At 39.9% G+C, this 16,675-nt stretch overlaps 1 protein-coding gene across 3 annotated transcripts; it reads right to left on the bottom strand.

Annotated features, from left to right (window-relative positions):
* Positions 1-1,987: 1,987 nt before the first annotated feature.
* glyr1 (glyoxylate reductase 1 homolog (Arabidopsis)) lies at positions 1,988-15,753 on the bottom strand. 3 transcript variants are annotated; one of them, XM_047571981.1, is made up of 16 exons: positions 15,634-15,753; positions 13,295-13,331; positions 13,128-13,207; positions 12,892-13,030; positions 12,097-12,207; positions 11,162-11,245; positions 9,384-9,437; positions 8,041-8,091; positions 7,871-7,944; positions 7,610-7,709; positions 6,871-6,981; positions 6,277-6,378; positions 5,994-6,156; positions 5,706-5,885; positions 5,472-5,596; positions 1,988-4,777 (listed from the first exon to the last, which is right to left on the bottom strand). In XM_047571981.1, the coding sequence occupies exons 1-16, from the start codon at positions 15,669-15,671 to the stop codon at positions 4,703-4,705; spliced, it is 1,524 nt and encodes a 507-aa protein (XP_047427937.1). In that variant the 5' UTR covers positions 15,672-15,753; the 3' UTR covers positions 1,988-4,702. The 3 variants fall into 3 exon arrangements, with proteins under 3 accessions (XP_047427937.1, XP_047427938.1, XP_047427939.1); XM_047571982.1 differs by lacking the exon at positions 11,162-11,245; XM_047571983.1 differs by lacking the exons at positions 9,384-9,437; positions 11,162-11,245.
* Between the last annotated feature and the right edge of the window lie 922 nt (positions 15,754-16,675).

Raw genomic sequence — 16,675 nt, forward strand, 5'->3', positions numbered from 1 at the left:
GTTTGAGATGCATAATTAACACCACGCCTGGGGGGAAATAATCGCCACCAAGGAGCTTTGGTTACAGCAGTATTCACTATAGCATTGTTCCCATAAGAATCTTCTGCAATGTCACAAGATTTATTTCCATCCTGTGTTGCATTCATTTTTCACCAAGATCTTGTATTGATGATTTGAGAGTCACTGATCCAAGCCTTCTCCAGGACATCCCAAAGACTCTCAGTGGGGTTCAAGTCTGGATTCTGTGGACCACACGACCTTCTTCCATTGCCCCAATCTTTATGCTCCCTAGCAAATTGAAGTCCTTTCTCCCGGTTAGCCTCACTGATTAGCATTTTTTAAGCCTACTGTTTAGTCCTTATCCCTTGAGTGACCTTCACATTATATGTGGAAAGGTAAATGCTCCTACTTTCACTATTAAACAGAGCCCTGAATTCTACTGGTGATTTTGTTTTATTTGATATCACCAAACATTTGATGGATCACCGATCACAGTCGTGATTCTTTCCCGACCACATTTCTTCCACAAAGACAATGGTTCTCCAACATCCTTCTAGTTTTTAATAATGCGTTAGACAGTTCTTAAGACAGTTTTTGTAGATGTTTTCTCTGCTTGATTCATGGCAATGATTTAACCCTTCTCACACAGACAATAAAACCACGGGATGTGTCTGCTGACATGGTTGTTTAAGTAATGAGAAGCAACTCATTTCAGCAGTCGGGGTTAAATAACTTGTTGCTAGCTGAAAGATAATCACCCATACAGCAATTATCCAATAGGAGGCTCTTACCTATTTGCTTGGTTAAATCCAGGTGGTGACTTATTTTTGGCCATGCTGTGTCGATTATAGCAACTGAACTGGTTGGTATTTTAGTCTGTTTGGAACTTGAATTTCCTGACTCACAAAAACGATCTTTTAAATTGATAAACATCACTATGTGCAATTTATGGCACAAAAAGACCAAACACAATTGTTTAACATACAGAATTTTTCTAAAATAAGGTCCCACCATGTTCATTGGACAGGATTGTAACTTCAGCCTTCAAATAAGGTCAGGTCACCTTTACAAAGTTATACTTTCAGCGTTAAGTGCAAAAAAAACAAACAAAAAAACCCAAATCATGCTTTAATGTGTTACATGAGTAGAAAACATTTGCTTGGAACACACATTTTCTATTAGATTCTGATGGCTACTTGAGTACATCAACTTTATTGTCCTTAAACCTGCCACAGATATGGAAGTATGCCCGGGGGTCATGGGAAGACCCGAGCTTTGACTTCCTTTTTCATGATCTCATCTATTTTCTTGTGTCCGGCCACAAAGCAACCTAACAGCATGATGCTGCCACCCCCATGCTTCCCTGGATCTCCTCCTTCACCACTAGACCTAATGGACGTCCTTGTGGCCAAACAGATGAAACATGTTTTCATCACACCAAAGGACATCATCTTTGCACAGCAGCAAACCATAGCCTTTGATTTTTTTTATATGGTGGCTTTGGAGCAGCTTCTTCCTTCTTGAGTGGGAGGCTGTTGGCGTAGGACTCATTTTTATTGTGGTATAAATAGTAGTCGTTTTCTCAGCAGTCCTCACAAGCTCTTTTAATCTGTGTATGGTTTTGATATTTTTGTACCAGACTACCTTGTTCTCCAGGATATAGATATAATATACTGTCCAGATGAGCATTCAGGGATCTGGGAATCACTCCCAAGGACAAACCAGACTTGCGCAGATCTCTTTTTTACGAGTTTCAGCATCAGGTCTACAGGACTTCAATGTTTTCCTGTGGGAATAGATTCCTGAATGGCCATTGTTTGTCTCACCTAGCAACCGTTAACGTAGGAAGTCTGGACTTGGCAAAGAGTGGGAGTCGACCGGTTGGTGGTCAACAAATTGTATAATGGGATCAAAAGGAATAAAAAGGAAGAAACTGTATATTGAGAGACTGCTAATGAAGTAAGTCAAGACATAGAAGGTGCATAAATGTCAGTAATCAGGAAAGGATTTATTAAACAGCACAAAAGTCTTGGTATTTCCACATGTACACAAAATCATAAATATCCCCCAAAACCAAGGCTCCACTCTTCTTCCATGAATGGGATCAAAGTCATTGTCATTTCAATGCAATAAGCCAGATTATATAAGCCACATATGTATAAACTATTTACTTTCGAACTGAGCAACCTTCAGTATTATGACACGGATGTGAGACAGTCGCTCTTTTAGAGTCCAAAATAGTCGTTTTCTTCAATCCTCGTTACGGTAGATACAAAAGGAACCCTACTCAGCCTAACGTGCTATTTACATCTGTCTTCTAAAAACAGGTCTTTACACGAGAATGTGTTCGGGAAATTAAACACCTCAAGCTTTCAGAAAATATGGACACTGGTGTGGATTATGTTTTTGTGAGAAATTAATTCATGGTTTCAACGAAAAAAACAAAAAAAAAAAAAAAACGATCCTGACTTTTACCTCCTTCCTTGAAGCGATTACAGTTTGGGATCTTTGGATCGTCACCCTTAATGTTTGAGTTTCTTCACTTCTTTATGCTACAGCACAAATGCTCTCCTTCTTCTTCTTCTTAGCAACCATTTTCTTTCTACAGGAATTTTAAGGATGCAAAAACATGACCTCGCCATCTCAACAGACCGAAATAAAACATGTCCCACAACATTGTTCCCATCACGAGGGTGAGAATAAATTGGCCACATCTGGTAACATGAACATGGCACAAAACCCTAAACTTTTGGAGCCGCCAAGGCTTAATCGATTGAGCTTTTACCTCCGGGGTAAAATGTGTTAATATTTCCGCAGGGTAGGTTTTAGGCAACGTAGTAGAGGTCGACATGGGTTCAAAGATTTGGACCCGATTCAAAATGACTTCCCCAAACTTGACGAAAAATAAAGGAGAACAAAAAAAAAGACACGCCACCTGTTCAGACTCAGGATACTTTTTTTCAAAATCACTTTTAGAGTATTTTACTTTGAAAAAAAAAAAAAAAACACATTTTCTTTCCTCACACAGCATTGACACAACAAAACACACCCCTACAAGCATTTAATCAGACTAAAGGTAATGTGAAATCGAATGGAGACCATTAGCATCCGCCCCAAAAATTCAGTAGCTGGCACAATTTTTTCTATATATATATATATATATATATTTGTATTTAATAATAAACATCTGTGAAATTGGTTTATTGAAGCGTTTGAGACCAAGAGTGAAGGGACATGTAAGGTGTACAATAATCTCGTCAGAGCTTTCTGTTAGACAGTCTGCATTTTTATTTAATGACCTTTTACAAATCTTTGGTATATCTCTGACGTTTCTTCTTAATTAACCGCCTGCTGCTCGGCCAATTTATCCGTCGGGTTCCAGGCTTCAGTCAAGTCTATGAGGACCTCTACTACGCACTTAAGATCAGCCTCAATTCATTTAACGTGAAAAAATAAAATGGGCCGTGTGTAAATGTTTAGTTTAAGGGTTCAGGTTGATTCATTCTGGGCTGGGTAACATAAACGAAGTAACAGTTTGACAGCGAAGCTCCGACTGTGGAGACCAGGAGGTTGTTGCACAGCTTGGAGAGTCAGTCTTTAAAACCCACATAAAACTTTAATTAGTTCGATTTTTTTTTTTTATATATATAATATTTGTGTCTCTCGAGGGTCTAAAATGAAACTCAATTTCAACACTTTTTTTTTCTTCCTGCAACTAATGGACAATAAAAGAAAACAATGACAATCGATGGGGTTCAATAATGAACTTCAGTTAAAATACAACTCAGAGAGAGGATTCATCTAGATTCAGAGTATTATATTAAAAAAAAAAAAAGAAAAAAAAAATGAAATGAGAACTCTTCCAAACGAAATAATAAAAATGTTTCTAATTTGGAAAATTCTTGATGAAGAATATCAATTATTACTGCATTTTAAGGCCTCGACACGCTCTGTCCTCAACCTGTTCAGAGAGAGAGATCATCAACACCAACACAGAAGCATAAATCATCTCAAACACAGAAAGAAGCCATGACCGAACTGCACCAAGAAGACCTAGAGAGAAACATAAATAAATACATCTATTACTGAAAGAAGGGGTTGCAAATATTAAGGCAATGCAGTGGCATGTTCTTGGTGTTTCCTCTCATCAATATCTGGACATTTTAAAAGAAAAGAGAAGAAGAAGAAAAAAAGAGTATCACACTCAATTAAATTAACTCATCATTTGCACATAAAAGAAAGAGAAAAAAAAAGAGACTTCTGTAGGGCGTCTGCATCCACAAAACTTGACAGAAAATTCTCTGGCTCTACAGCGGCGCTGCGCATCACAAACTCGCCAGACACCCTGCTTTACTACTTCTACCCCTCTCGACAAAACGGCAGCAGTCCAGTCCAGTAGCACAACCTCGTATGGAGCATTCTTACAGCTTATTCCCTCGGTACAGTCAGTGCAATGCTCAAGGTTGCCTTGCTTTTTAAAAAAAAAAAAAAAAAAAAAAGTTATAATCCCAGGAGTTGTGGTCATTTGACATGGCTGGCACTGGGGCAGAATGAAATTAAAACGACAAGATTGAGAATTAAAAAAAAAAAAAAAAAAAAAAAAAAAAAAAAAAAAAAAAAAAAAAAAACGCATTAGATGATGAGGGGGGAAATAAGAAGGGATTAAAGACTGAGTCGTCCTGAGGATAGATCACACCTCGCTCTAGTGAATGTAGGCTCTGTAGACTGCAGAGATATCGTTGTCCGACTGATCCAGTGCCTTAGCCCTTTTATAAACCTGCACAGGAACACAAACAAAACTCCGGTCAGTGTTTATGCAGGTACAGGGTGAAGAATAATACAACAAAAACAAGGGAGTGTTTGGCTTTGGCAAATCACCTGGAGCTCACAATCACAGGGCTTCAAGTAAAAAAAAAAAATAAATTAGCAATTTAACCATTTAATTCAGTTCCAATTTATACAAAAACAACTGTGGATCATATCATAACTCTAAATTGGAAAATTTACATCCCAACCTGTAAATTTACTCTCCATATTTTGTGATGCCTTCATGAAAACTCAGAAATTCTATATTCCAACTTGGAAATTTCAAACTTCCGATATGAAAGTGTTCACGTTACAACTCGGAGGAGAAAAAATAAGTTTGGTGTATTATCATGTTTTGCTAAAGATTAAAATATGTTGTCTTGAATGAAGCATCAGCTGCAGCTTCATCTCAACCATGACCCACCCCCACCCTACTTCTGATTGGCTAGTGATGCTGCATTACTCTCATTCAACTGACTGCTCGAACTTGACAACATCCTGCATGAACAAGGTTTTTTTTTTCCCTAAATGTTCTTTTAATTGCGATCAAATGCCAGACATACCAGAATACTTGAAGCCCTGTGATCAGCAAATCTAACTGGAACAGGAACTTTCTTGATGAATCCACAGTAGCACAACAAACAAATAACCAGAGCAAACAATACCTCGTTGGCAGCTGCAGCCATTGGGGTTGGGTGGTTGGCCATGTCGCCCATGGAGATGGCTAGCCTCAGGTCCTTCTGAATATGTTTCAAATAGTAGTCTGGTTTAAAGTTGCCCTGTAAGATATCTGGAAGGGGCGGAAAAAAGGTTACTCTGAGTTCTTAAAAGTGACATAAACTCAAAACAAAAAGGAAGGAACTTAGCAAATAGATAAATAGGTGCACGCGTTGACTTACTTTGGCATTTCTGGTCCACAAAGGTGCTCGCCATCTGGCCCTGACACAGGATGTCCAGGAAGGTTTGCTGTGATTGGCCAGTGGCCTGTGCCAGCGTTAGCCCCTCCGCAATGGTGGCCATGAAGCTGCCCTGCACCATGTTGAGGATCAGCATCATCCTCGCCGCGTTCCCTGCTTCACCTTGAAACACAGACGTTTTTTTTTCGCCAAGATAAGTACATCCGCACGTCAAATAAAACTCGATAAATTCTATTATTTGCTTGTTCCAATTCACTGATCTCATCATACCCAGGAAGAACGACGTCTTGCCCATGGCCTGGAAGCAGCTGCTGCAGTCCTCGTACACCGTCCTGTCACCGGCCGCCAGGATGACCAGCATCCCGTCATTAGAGAGCTGCTGGCTTCCTGCCACGGGGGCCTCCAGGAAGCGGCCGCCCCGCGACGTGATCACCTGACGATCAAACAATGGATAACGTTTTTTTTTTTTTTTTTTTTTAATTGTACTGCTCCGGTAATGACACGTGCTCCCACAGTGTAGATAAATATTAAAATAAAACATATTGTGGCGGACCTGTGAGAGCTCTGTGATGGTCTCTGGATCTACGGTGGACATCTCCACGTAGCATTTGCCCGGCCTGATTCCCTGCAGAACTCCGCTGGGTCCCAGCACCAACTGTGGAGCAACAATCACACAAAAAAAAAGGTAAATGTCATTGTGCAATCATGGGTTGAATTTTCTGAATCCAGACGTTGGCATTTTTTTCCCTTTTAAAACCTTCTGGTTATTTGTAGCAACATCTGTTCTGTTAAAGTGACTTTGATTTACAGCATTAACCACGGCCCAGTTTCCCCCGCAGCCTTTAAAGTCTTTCTGCTTATTCTTTACTGACCGGTTTGTTTTGTAATCTTCAAATGTGACAATACAGAGCATTTCATATGAGATCTCTTTCCTCTTTGATGCTCTCTGATATTAGCTTCTGATTGATCTTTAAATATATGTATTGCTGGTGATATTTCAATGTATGTAAAGAGTTTTTGGTGCAATAACAACTCCATGGAAGTTGCCCCTTATGATGAGTAGGCAGCTCAATTAATGGGGTTCGAGTCTAACCAGCTCCTCGCTAGTCGACGAGTAGTCGTTTACTGTAGTCGAGGTCGTACTCACATCCCTGGCGGCTTTTGGATCAGACACGCAGGAGAAAGTTATGTCGCACATGGAGGCCACTTCTGCCGGAGTCCGACCTAACCTGGCCCCCTCCTGGATGAACAGGTCACACTGAAACACAGCGGGGAACAGAGTCATTAGCTACATCAGCTAGATGTGTTTGATCAGGGCGTGACAACGTACTTTCACAATAGGAAATCGCCTCGTGGAGGTTTTTTTTTTTCTTTTGCTTGTTTAAGCAAATGTTAGCTATGCACTACTCTTCAAAGGATACGGCGAATGTCTCTGGGGCAGCTCTTTTCTGTCCTCGAGAAACATGTACACAACGTTACATAAATACAGGTATAACTTAATCAAATGTGTGGTTTTCCAACCACGAGGAGCAGAAGCCAGAACGTGTAATTATTTCTCAGAAGCAGTCACGGTGCGTTTCCATAACAGTTTTTAACAAAATAAAAGCGACGTTTCTGCAAATTTTGATAAAGTTTCACGATAAAAGAAAGATGAATTGGTCACAATGGGAAATACAAAAAAAAAAGTTTCCATTGCACTTTTGTGATAGACGTTTATATCCATACGTCTGGAAAAAACACCTCATGAGAGCGTAAAAATGTTCAAGCTTTAGATATTTGAGAGTTGTTTGTTTTTCCATTACCAGCTTTTTTTATTGCGGTATTTAGTTTTTGTGCATTTCTAGTTCTTGGGGTCATGGAAACGAAGCAACCGTTTCCTACTGTACCTTTTCCGCTGTGCGATTCCACACTGTGACGACGTGACCCATTTTCAACAGGTTGGAAACTATGCCGCTACCCATCAGCCCCAGGCCCAGGAAGCCTATCCTGCAGGGCAAAAATCCACCAAGAACACACGTATAAAGACACAAGCAGAAGGTGAAAGCGTTCCTAAATAACTACAAATAAATAAACGAGGTGTGATTGTAATCCTCCGTGTTAAACGTGACCCGCTTTCAGCTCATTTGAGAAACTCCGAGGATTAATACCTTTTGTCTGTGGGTGTGATGCTGCCATTGATGGCTGTGCTGTCTGCTGCTTGGATTGATGTTGACCCTGTGTCCTGCACAAACGACAAGCAGCTCGGTCAGTATCACTCAAGGAAATAATAATAATGATAATAATAATAAATTTAAATACGCAGATAAAGAAACTCCACCTCTTCGATGATCTTCAGGCGCTTGCTAATGGGTTCCATTGATGACGCTGGCTGTGGACACAGAGGAGACACCATTTAAGTAATTTCACTTTATGTCACGTGTCAAAGTCAGAGATATCGATAATCTTATATCCACGATATATAGCCTCATAGTCTGTGAGTGGTAGTCAGCTGTAAATGTCAAGAATAAGGCCAGGACGCATTAATTAATTCATTTAAAGTGACAGATCCTGCATATTCTGACAAAACGTTAACTAAAATAGGAGCTTTGAACGGTAAAAAACAAAGAAAACAAATGTGTTCAGGTACATTCAGTTCTGAATATATCAGACAGCAAATCCCTGGCAGGTTGACAAGGACAGAGGTTTTATGAGTGTAGGCACAGATTAGGAGGCGGGAGGTGGAAAGAGACAAACTACTACGTCTGGATAACTCGGCTTTAACGTGTCAAGATAAGTCAACGCAGGGGGATAAGCTCACATCTGGTTTATATGATGATAAAAACAAGTCGAAAAAAGGGAAAAGACTTCAGTCTTAAATTATGGCGAGTTCCATTTGTACTCAGAAGTCGGAATTTCCGAGTTGGTATTTTCAACCTGAACGCCCTGTGAAGTCGTAGTATCCCCACTACCCACGAGCTGAGGTACCAAGATGGCCGCCACGTGTGTAGAAGTTTCTGTAATATTCCTTTTATTAGCACTTCTGATTGGTTTTGGTTAAATCAGACAGTCATTTTCCCACATAGATACACTGAAATGCTGTCACAAAATAATTTGAGTTTTTCATGTCTTATATGGGAACTAAAAGTCCATGTCATGCTAACAACGGCTAAAAATAATAGCCTGGTAAAACCAAAACAGTGAGAAACACCATTGTGGCAAAAAATGGTGTATTTTTTATATATACATTTAAATTAAACAATTAAAACTTTTGAATATTTTTTTATAAATGTCTGCCTCGTGTTGTGTTATAGATTTTGTCACTGTGAATAATTCTAGTAAAAACACTCATGAGTTTGTTCAAGTTATCTGTTCAATTTTAGTTAAAATTGAGAATTTTTTAAAAACTTTAATTTCACTCATTAAATGTAAATATTGAACACACTAAGTTTGACAAGACGAGCGCTTTCATGGACGCGGCCATCTAGTTTTCTGACTTGTGTAACCAGAACGCAGACAACTCTAGTGCGACGTTATTCTCAGCTCCGATGCACCATTATCATATATGATATGAGATGTGAAGTGCTAACAGACGCCTTCAAGGTTTCTGTGACGGAACCAAAACAAAAGCGATAACTCAGTAGGTGTAGACGCCACGTTGCCGAGCAGCACGCTTCCTCTTACCTTCTCGGATTGGCTGAGGAGGAAGTGATGAAAGTGGGGGTCGTCCTTCACCGGCTGCAACAGAAGAAGTGTTAAATGGGGAAGTGTTTTATATGGATGTGCGTCGAGTCGAGCGAAGAAAGCCCCGAATCTACACCGTGAAATGCCGACACGTCTGGGCACACTATAAATTTAAATCTAACCCCGAAATGCTACTGGGTTTCATAAATGTTCCTCCTTTGCCACAAATGTTTTTCAGTTCTCTCTGCAAACTCTACAATATCCACTCATTAACCAGCGGTAAACCGAGCACACAGACAAACCAGCAACAAGCCCGCGTATAGATTCTGCTTTTCAAGTGACACATGCTTCTTGTTCTGCATCGCAGAGGAACAGATTCAAGTTTTATAAATCATCCAGCCAACCAGAGACTGAATTGTGTTCTTAGCGCCTAAAAACGTGGAAATAACTTTTGGTTGTATGCGAGAGAGGCTTTTAGCGGAAAAAAAAAAAAAAACACCTCTGCAAGCAACTAGTTAGTCCAGGAAACCAATCACAGCGCTGTGAACTGTTCGTTCCTTTTAAAGTGACTTCACCGGGAATTTATTTCACATCTTCCCTCCATCCCCTCAGATTTTCCAAAAATTCCCCACTGAAGCGGCCGGGGAGCTTCAGGCCGGCTTCCCAACAAAACTAAATGTGCATCTCTCCCAAACTGAGTTCAGTCCAAAAAAGAGAGCCACCATCTACTTCTCCTTATGCAAATGGAAACTGGTGATGTTTTTATGATAAAATAAGATAGAATCAGTGGTTTTATGTTTTGCATAAATAGTTGCTTATAATATATTAAAAAAAAACCCTACGATACGGGACGATTTGGTTTGCAATTCAACGGGCCACAAGCAGAGCTAAAACCAGCGGTGTCTTGCAGCGGCGTTATGTAAATGAGGGGGTTAGAAATGCTCTGCTTCCTCTGTGAAGAACGGCGACTTTTTAAATTATGTAAATTCAAACCTTTCAGGCTTCCAGACTTGCCGTACTGGAACCGTTTGCAGCAAACTCATGAACTGCAATGGTGGGAAAAAAAGCGATTCCACCGACATAAAAGACAAGCAGATGCTGGCTCAACTTCTTTTTTTTTTTGTTTTGTTTTTTGGGGACGTGCAATGTTTCATTTCACACAGACACACAAACACACACACACATCAAACCAAATCCAGTGTCAAACCAGTTGAAGAGCATTTCATTCACAGTGGTCATCAACCCTGGTCCTGAGGGAAAAGGTCGGCTCACTCAAAAAATAAAACCAAAGACAAAAGGTAACCGGACTTTATGGGTTTTCTTGACGACGTTTTGCAACAAACTCTACTAAGTGGCTTCTTCAGTTCACACGGGTGTGAAGTTCTCACGGATATGAAGAAGCCACTTTTACGAGCGGTCAAACGTCTTCTGCGAAACCCAACAAGTCCACTTGCTTTTGTTATTTTTGGATACACCAAGACCTGGATGAGTGAGAAGCTTCGCAAGCTCGGCCAATTTTATTTCCCAGGTCAAAAGAACCAAAGCTCAGCCTCCTTTCTTTTTAAAAAATGTTTTTGTGCCTCTGCGTACAGAGCTGCTGACCATCTCTAGAGCGCCACACCAAACAAACAGGTTCAACAAACAAGAGTGAGCACCAAACAGGTCGGAAGGGGAAAGGTCTGCAGTTGTTGGTGTGTATCAAAGCCAAAAGGTTAAAGGTCAGGTAGAAGAACAGCAAGGCAAGGCAGGCTTGGTGGGAAGGGGTGGGTTTCACCTACACTGCATTCCCATTTGAATCCTGAGCCAGGTCCGGCCCCCAGCCTCTCAAGAGTGGACGGCTCGGGGTCAGAGTCAGTTAAGTCCTTAAGGAGGAGAAAGACACATGTTCACCTTTAAATCAAAGGGTGAATTTGTAGAGTTGGTGTGGTAAAGTTGGTGGGTGTGGGGGGGGGTTGGGGGTAAAAGCCAGAATGATCTGCGTGGACACTGTAGGAAAACTGGTTCTACGGGTTCACTGCAGGTACCATCAAAGCTGTCACGCAACAACCTCGGCTGATAAAGACGAAACGATTTGAGGACTAAATTACAGGATTGATGAATATTAAATGGTAGAAACCAAACAGAAAGTGTATTTAGGTCCTTTTTTTGCCCCTGCAGGAACTTAGAAACTCATCATCATGCAGGGGGCCTTCTGGGACTCTTTGGGACAAGGTCCGGTTTGTTTCTGGTATATTTAAAAGTGTTTCCTGCAGAATCATCAGGTGAATTTTAAGAACCTAATTTTACTATCAGACTATATAACATGTTGGGACTACACGGCCTCCGATTATTATATTTTCAGTAAGTTGCGGGAGTAGAAATATTGCTTATGTTGATGAAGTTGATGCTTCTTAAAGACTTTCGAAGACTTTTTTGAAAACTGGTTCAGTTCTTGGACAGAACAGTAAACGAGGTTGTAACAACATCGAAAATTTTCTTTGAGGTTTTTGTGAATAAGTTTAAAAGCCAAAAGGAAACTGAGGGCAGAGCTGGGATCAACGTTTGAGTCCAAGGGGAAAGTGTTTTTAAATTGGAATACGTGTGAAGTGATCGTTTTAGTCGTCCAATTCAAGTTTAACAGTGACACTTACATGAGCTTGTTTAAAGGGTCCTTTTGTTGGTCGTAGACTGCGATTATATTTTTGGTTTTCACCTTGTCAGGTGTCCTACTGACCTTCTCGGAGGGGTCCTTCAAGGCACTGAGATCCTCGTCGTCCTCCTCCAGTATTTTCAGTGGCTTGCTGGGTGTCTTCTTTCCTTTTGAGTCTCCTTTACCGTCTGAGTTCTGTCCAAAAACACAAGACCGTCAGATTGTAGAGCCACGTGTCGAGAGAAGAGTTCACAGAAGGAAGGAAACTTTTCAAATTGTACTTTTAAAGCAATGAATCAATCGTTGAAAGTTGTAACTTTGCACGTTTTACTGTAATTTGCTGAAATGTACTTGAATCGCAGTCTTTCAGGATTATGTTCATCAAACAAAACAAGTAGTTCTGGTCATGGTCAGAGCACCAGTGTATCTCGTACTGATAAAGATGCAGCTCGTGCTTCTTCCTCTCGGTCCTCTCTTTCTATCCTTGAACTTTTTGTTGACGTCAGAGCTGCACTGTAGTTATTGTCCCACCTACCTGCACAATGGCTTTTGTTTGTTGTTTCTAAAATGCTCCTTTTGTATTTTTTTTTTTTTTTTTTTTTTTTAGCCCCATGCTATGATCACACAAACCGTGAAGACCAGCCGCTCTGACTCTGTGAGATATTTCCTGTTCTAAGGGATGTTCTCCACTCTGTTAGGATTTACTTTACTGTGCAACATGTTCTTGGATGATTTATGTGATGATTTGTTGTGCAGGGAGCTATTTCCTCTAGTCAGCCTCTCAGAATCTCTCCTAACTATGGTCACTGCGTATCCAGAGTTTCTAGAAAAGCAGGATCCATCGCTAACGTATGTATCCAATGAGAACAGCCTCATCACCTGTTCTTTCCCTTTTGCTTTCTTCAGGAAGTCTTCCACCGCATCGACCGCCTGCTGAAACCGCTTTCCTTTGTTTATCTTGATCATCTCCTCTTTGTGGGCGTGGTAGGGCTTCAGTTGTTCTACTTTGATCCAGGCGCTGGAGGGAACACACACAGGAGCACAACTCTTACACACTCACGAGTCTTTTTGAGAAGGTTAATCAGAACCGGTGCGTCGTCGAGCTCTAAACTCACTGGTCTTCAGTTCCAAAGAATTTCACAAAGTGGCATTTTTTGCCGCGGGGCTTTTTCAGGTCCTTGGGAGGGCTTACTATCTGGAATGAGCAGATAACATTAGTATGATAAGTATGAGATTTTCATCACCAGAATTTATTTAAACCCATTGGGAAGTGTCTCCTTACCTTTCCTGGCCATGGTGGGTAACGACCAAGCTTCCCCCTGTTATAATAGAGATACATTTAATCCTGCAATGCTTTCTAGCTCACAAACAAACACAACCCTGATGCTTTGGGACACTTCATTTTACTATATTTCACCACATCACTGCATAATGAATAGAAGTGGGAAAAATATGGATATGGCAACATGTTGTGATACTTTACAATTTTGATTCTGAATGTCTTAATATCAATTTTAAAAGAAAAAAGTCATGTCTTGGGCCGATCGTGAACAACTTCCAACACCACCACCATCACGTTTTCTGTACAAGTGCAATAAATGGGAAATGGATCATTTGGATCAATAGTGTTTTTTCACTCAGTTTGTTCAATGAATTATTATTATCCTCTAATGTAAATATTTACAACTTGTATTTTAAGCTGCATTTAAAACTTCTCAGTGAACTATGCAGAAAATCGCAAAATATCAGAATATCGCAATACTGTATCGTATCGTGTCTTAAGTATCGTGATACGTATCGTATTGTGAAGTCGTTGCCAATACCCACCTCTAGTACTGAATATCACATACACAACGGTTCAACAAGCTTTTATAATTGAGAATTTAAATCGGTTGAGATTTTCATAAAGATTATCTCAACGTGTAGATTGACTTGCGATTTTGTGTCAGACCATACGTCAAAACGTCAGTAGAAATGCTTCGTCTGCATCTAAAATCTGACAGCTGCACATGAAAAATTACACTCACCTGCCAGTTCATTAAGTACACCAGTGAAAACAAACGCATTTTAATACAACAGTCCTGCACCAAATCTGCCTTCGCGGTGGCTTCAGTTTGTGATCCGAGAGTGAGGAAAGTGTTTCTGTTATTTAGCCTAGCCCGCTGACTAAAGCAAAGTTGCCAAAATAATAGAAACGTGTGTCGGTACACCACAATGCAAATCGCAAACCTCCAGCTCTCAGTTGTTTTAAACTAATGCTGAATGCTGTAACCTCCATGCAGCTAAGATTTACTGCAGGATTCCTTATTATTATGGTGCGAGTGTGTTCACTCGTGTACCTAATGAACTGGCAAATGAGTTTAATTATAAATCTAATAGCAGCCGACGATGCTGCTGATATAACAATTGGGTTTAAGAAACAAATGTGTGTCGCTGACACTCAGTTTGTTATGTCGGTGAAAAATACGAACTGGTGCAACAAGGAGACGTACACTCACATGCCAGTTCATTAGGTACACTTAAATATGAATACATACTAAATCTGGGTGATGTTTTGGCTGAGTTAAGTAACAGAAACACAAACCACAATCCTCCAAAATGATCAAACAGCTGAATTATCAACTTTTCTTTGGCTGTTTCGACTAAAATTAAACATCTGTGGAGGAAGATTTAGTTCAGGATCCGTGTTGTTTTCACTAGTGCACCTAATGAACTGGCAAGTGAGGGTATTTACAAACAAAATGCACACTCACTTATCAGGTACACTTGAACATGAATGCACACTAAATCTTAGTGGAGGAAGTGTTATAGTATTAAGCAACTGTGCTTCTTATAAGTTCTTATTTTGGAGGCTGTGTGTGTTTGTAGCACTGTTGAATATTATTGTGTTGTTGTTATTTTGACAACAATCTTTTAGTGGGTTATTCTAAATAACACACAGACCACAAACTATATTCTCCAAAACGACCACACAGTTGAATTAACACCTTTGTTTTTGTGTTTTAACATAAACTAAACATTATATGAGCCACGGAGGAGGCTTTAGCTCATTTGTTTTCACTCGTGTACCTAATGAACTGGCATGTGGGGGGTAAAGGGAGGCGATATGGCGTCGCCCCTGAGCTTTAAATACCACCAAATTCACGATATGTTGATAACTTTGAAATGAATTCAGAGTGAACTAAATTAAAAGGTCTCTGAGGTTGACACGGAAACCGCTGAAAGAGCTGCGTTACGTATCCGCTTTGAGCTAACGTCGCTAACCACAACATCTATAACAACTCGTCGAAGCTTTACGCATGCATATAAATAACACAAATGTATATCTACACAGAAAAAAACGCCACCGGGAGAAGTTTAATCTTCAAATGCAACTTTTAGTAACGAAAAGTCTCGTTTAGGTGCGAGGCTGCTTTCTGTAGCTTGTAGCTAGCTAGCTCCGAGCTAAACGACGGCTCCAAGTAACGTAGCACGCAGCAACACCTCCTTTAATTATCACTAATTAACACCAACAACTATTATTATCGTCAAACTAACTCGTAACGCCTTTTCTGAATTATTTATTTTTTGCAGTGCAAGCAGGAAACCGCGTCGTTAAGAGGCGTTTAAAGGTTATCTCACCACACTAGGTCCCCGATCCTCAGATGCACAGTCGCCATCTTATAACTTTAATAAAACGTCGCACTGAATGAGAGGAAAAGACAACACACACCCACTAATCACATGCGAGGACAAACCCTTCCTCCCCTATGTAACTTCCGCCACACTGTTTATTATTTCTTGAAGCGCAAATTAAAGCTTATTTAGCGCTTTGGCATGTTGCGTAATCTACGAATAATTTAAAAATGCAGCGTAAAAATGCAGAAAATAGCGCAACTAAATTAAAAATTAAAAAAAAAAACTTTGTAGTGTCAAATCTGCAGGCGACAAAAATATTATTTTTACAGAAATGTGTTTCACATTACACTTATATATTCCGTAATTAACAATATTTAATTAAAAAGTAAATTTAAATCGCTAGTCATGTAAATACCTGGTGCTTGTTTTAACGGGATTTACTGCCCCCTGTTGGTGGGAGTCCTGCACTACAATCACAGAATGACAAATACACAATTGCCAAAACATTAGGACATTTTTCCACACAATAATACATACAATACGATACACATAGTTTAGGTGCTCCTTTAACCTATAAGTCTGTTAAGATATATGTCATATGTTTCAAGGTTTGTGTCTGGAGAAAGGAGTAAACCTTGAGTAGATAAGATGTATAAATAGTATATAGATCTACACTGTGTATTCTTTGCTCATTTGTCACTCTCAGTCCTCGGGGCCTTGTCTGCAATTGTGCCCGACATTTCCACCACTTATGCATTCAGACATAACCATCTCGTAACAAATCCCTCTTTGTGACTATAATAATAAAAAATTGGCAGTTTATGTCAAAGCTGCATGAGAAAAGTGGTAATTCAGTATCCTTCATTTTGCAGGATGTAGTTGGCAGGATGCAGGGTGAGATTCTGTTAGATTTGTGTATAATGTTTTATATAACATTTGTATACGTTACAATGAACATATCGTAGTTTTATGGTACTTTTTTTTCATGTATTTGAATGTTGGTTTTTAACCTCCGCCACGCTAGATTTTAGTTATATTTTAATTA

The sequence above is a fragment of the Mugil cephalus genome, chromosome 20 (genome assembly GCF_022458985.1).
Source record: "Mugil cephalus isolate CIBA_MC_2020 chromosome 20, CIBA_Mcephalus_1.1, whole genome shotgun sequence".
Lineage (NCBI taxonomy): Eukaryota > Metazoa > Chordata > Actinopteri > Mugiliformes > Mugilidae > Mugil > Mugil cephalus.